The 3,262-nt window shown below is 31.3% G+C and overlaps 1 protein-coding gene across 1 annotated transcript; it reads left to right on the forward strand.

Annotated features, from left to right (window-relative positions):
- Positions 1-552: 552 nt before the first annotated feature.
- On the forward strand, positions 553-2,342 carry LOC112750901 (nudix hydrolase 18, mitochondrial). Its single transcript, XM_025799820.3, has 4 exons — positions 553-968; positions 1,336-1,435; positions 1,545-1,628; positions 1,744-2,342. The coding sequence occupies exons 1-4, from the start codon at positions 733-735 to the stop codon at positions 1,960-1,962; spliced, it is 639 nt and encodes a 212-aa protein (XP_025655605.1). The 5' UTR covers positions 553-732; the 3' UTR covers positions 1,963-2,342.
- The last annotated feature ends 920 nt before the right edge of the window (positions 2,343-3,262 follow it).

Genomic DNA, 3,262 nt, shown 5'->3' on the forward strand with positions numbered 1-3,262 from the left:
AATTTACTTGACAAAAAATTACTAAATTTCAAAAATAAAAAAATATTTTTTAATAATAATTACAAAAATTTACATCAAAATTTAATTTCTAAAATCATTTTTAGAGCATATTTAATATTTAGTTATTTTTATCGTATTTTTAAATTTTTCGAAAACTTATTTATTATTAATATATTTTAAAATTCGTTTTGTCAACACTACAAACTTTCAAATACCATTTTAATAATTTACTCACAACAACAACAACAACAACAACAACAATAATAATAATAATAATAATAATAATAATAATAATAATAATAATAATAATAATAACAACTTTCATTACTTGTGTGTCAATACTCTCAATTCTTTTGGTAACTGATTTTCTCACGTATTTATTTGAATAATTTACGAATTTGATAAAATAAACAAACAAATCAGTACTAATAGTTATCCAAAAAAGAAAAGCAGAAGAGTGAGGAGTTGAATTTGTTAGGATAAACAGAAATAAGTGAAAAAAGTGTTAAAATAATTCTAAATTTAAGCGCGTGAGAAAGAGACGCCCTAGATGATGCGTGGGCATAGTTACCCACACGCAGACACACACACACCCCTTCCAACCCCACGAACACGTCCATACATATATATAAGCACCCCCCACTTTCCCCTTTTCTCTCATCCTAACCCCTTTTCTCTTCTCTGCTTTGCCTTCTTCTTCTCTTCATCTTCATTATCATCTTCTTGTTTTCCATGCCTCTTCTCCTCCTTAACAAACAAGACTTAAAACAACAACAACTTCTTGCTGTGATGGGTCTCTTGCTTTCTAGGAACTTGGCTTGCAAATTCTTGTACTCTTTTCTGTTCTCAGCCAAGAAAGCTTCTCCGGATTTGTTCCCAAAACAATTGGAAAACGTCATGTCTTTGGTGTCCCCTCGAACTGGGAGGCATTTGCAGCGTTATGAAAAGGGTTGTCGCCTTGTTGTAGGGTGTGTCTTCTTTCTTTCTCTATTTTTCTTCCCCCCTTTGAATTTTTATCCTTTTTCATCTTATGGGGTTTTTTATTTGAGGTTAAAGTTTGGATTTTTAGATCCTCAAATTGAAGTTGATGGGCAAGTTTTGAAATTTAGAAGCTTCTTTCAAATGGGGTTTACTCAAAATGGGTGGTTGGGGGGTGTTAACGTTTGTGGGGTAAAGTTTAGACTTTTGATTCATGCAGTTGAAATTTGAATCCAAGTTTTGGAATTTAGAAGCTTCTCTCAAATGGGTCTTTCTCAAAATTGGCTTTATTATTATTGTTGGACTTTTTGGTTGGTGTTTTGGATTAAGCTGACTTAGATTTTTGTAAATGAACAGATGCATTCCCTACAGATACAAGAATAATGGAACACAGGACAAAGAAATAGAGGTTCTTGTGATTAGTGCTCAAAAGGGCAAAGGAATGCAGTTCCCAAAGGTAATTTTCTCCACAACTTGTCCTATTGTTAAAGCACATGTTACACTTTTTTGGTTAATTGTGCAACCTTTTTATGTTCCTAACATGTCTGTTTTCTTTTTGGACTCAGGGTGGTTGGGAGACTGATGAATCCATGGAGCAAGCTGCTTTAAGGGAAACCATAGAGGAAGCTGGTGTTTTTGGCAACATTGAAGTGAGTATTATCTTGCAACCAAATTCATAGATTTTGAGTTTCATGACCAGAAAAATTGGGGCTTTTATTATTCTTATTTCTTATTCAATTTGTGCTTTGGTGGTTCTCTTTGCAGAGTGAATTGGGAAAATGGACCTATAAGAGCAAAAGGCAACCCACAATTCATGAGGGATACATGTTCCCTATGCTTGTTAGCAAGCAATTGGATAATTGGCCAGAGATGAACTTCAGAAAAAGAAGATGGATGACTGTGGCTGAAGCAAAAGAAATCTGCCCTTATGATTGGATGAAGGAGGCTTTGGATATATTGGTTCAAAGACAAACTCAATTGTAGATTGCAAAAGTTGTAGGCATCACTTGCTGTTTTGGAACCTGCAAAGGTGTGGAAGAGCAAGAAATTAGAAAGGGGATCTGAGATTTTTGGAGCTGATTGAGTCAAAATTGATGATCAACTTGGGAAACTACAGTTCATGATGGTTGCAACTTGCAATTTGTCCCTTTTAGTTTGTTTTCTTTCTTTAGATATCCGTGTTGGCACAGTCAAAATCAAGGATTTAAATCGAATGTAGAATGTAGAATTAGTTGAGACAAGTAGTAAGTAGAAATGTACAAAATGCAATTCATTCTTTTATTCATTTGATTCTTTTTGTAAGGATGACAAACAAATAATTGAAAGTGTAACAAAACACTTCTGTCAAGTCCCTTTGGCCAAAAGAGATTGTGTTTCTTACCATTTGTTACATGTTTAAACATTGGATTATATACACATCAGCAACAAAAACTTTATTCCTATTACTAATGATTGGATTATAAGCATGTCTTAAGATTTAGAGAAGAGAGTGTGCTAGCTTAACAATGTTCTCCACTGCTCTTAGATTTTTAGCAAAATTTTTGTAATAAAATTGAGTTATAAAGTCGTATATTACGCTAATGATTAGGAATAGGTCACAATTAGATCAGTTTCATGAGCAGAAGCAACTCCATTCTTTTTCTTTCATTTCATGTTGAAGGAGTCACAAGAAGCAACTACTACTTATTGTGAACAATTTTGATTCCATCATCAAAATAGATGAATCGATGATGCCAGAAGCTGTGTGATTATTGTTAGTTAAATTATAGTTGGTTCAGACAAATCATCATTGTTAATCATTATATTGGGATGATGACCTCAGTGAATAGAAAAATAGTCTCTTTTTTATTATCAACAAAATTCTAATGGCAAATGATAACTGCAAACAAAAATGAAGTACTCTCGTATGCTTACTCTGCATTCTTATCCTAATCAATTAAAATAGAAACATTCAACTCATGGAATTAGCTATAGCCTAACAACTAAAAATTTGGCATCACTATTTTGGAAGGAATATTTATATCATCATAGGTAGGTTATCTTGAAATTCAATTTTTATTTTATTTTTTAATTTTAGATTATATTGAATAAGATAAAATATTTTTTTTTTGTCTTTAATATTTGTAATTTTATTTAAAAATATTCTTAATATTTCATTTTATTGCTAATGTTTTTGATTTGTGTCAAATTTATTGTTAGATATTGAATAAAATTAAAAGTGTCTAAAGTAGCTTTGATACAAATAGAAAATATTAAAAAAAATTAAATAAAATTAAATATTAAA

Source organism: Arachis hypogaea, chromosome 15, assembly GCF_003086295.3.
Source record: "Arachis hypogaea cultivar Tifrunner chromosome 15, arahy.Tifrunner.gnm2.J5K5, whole genome shotgun sequence".
Taxonomy (NCBI): Eukaryota; Viridiplantae; Streptophyta; class Magnoliopsida; order Fabales; family Fabaceae; genus Arachis; species Arachis hypogaea.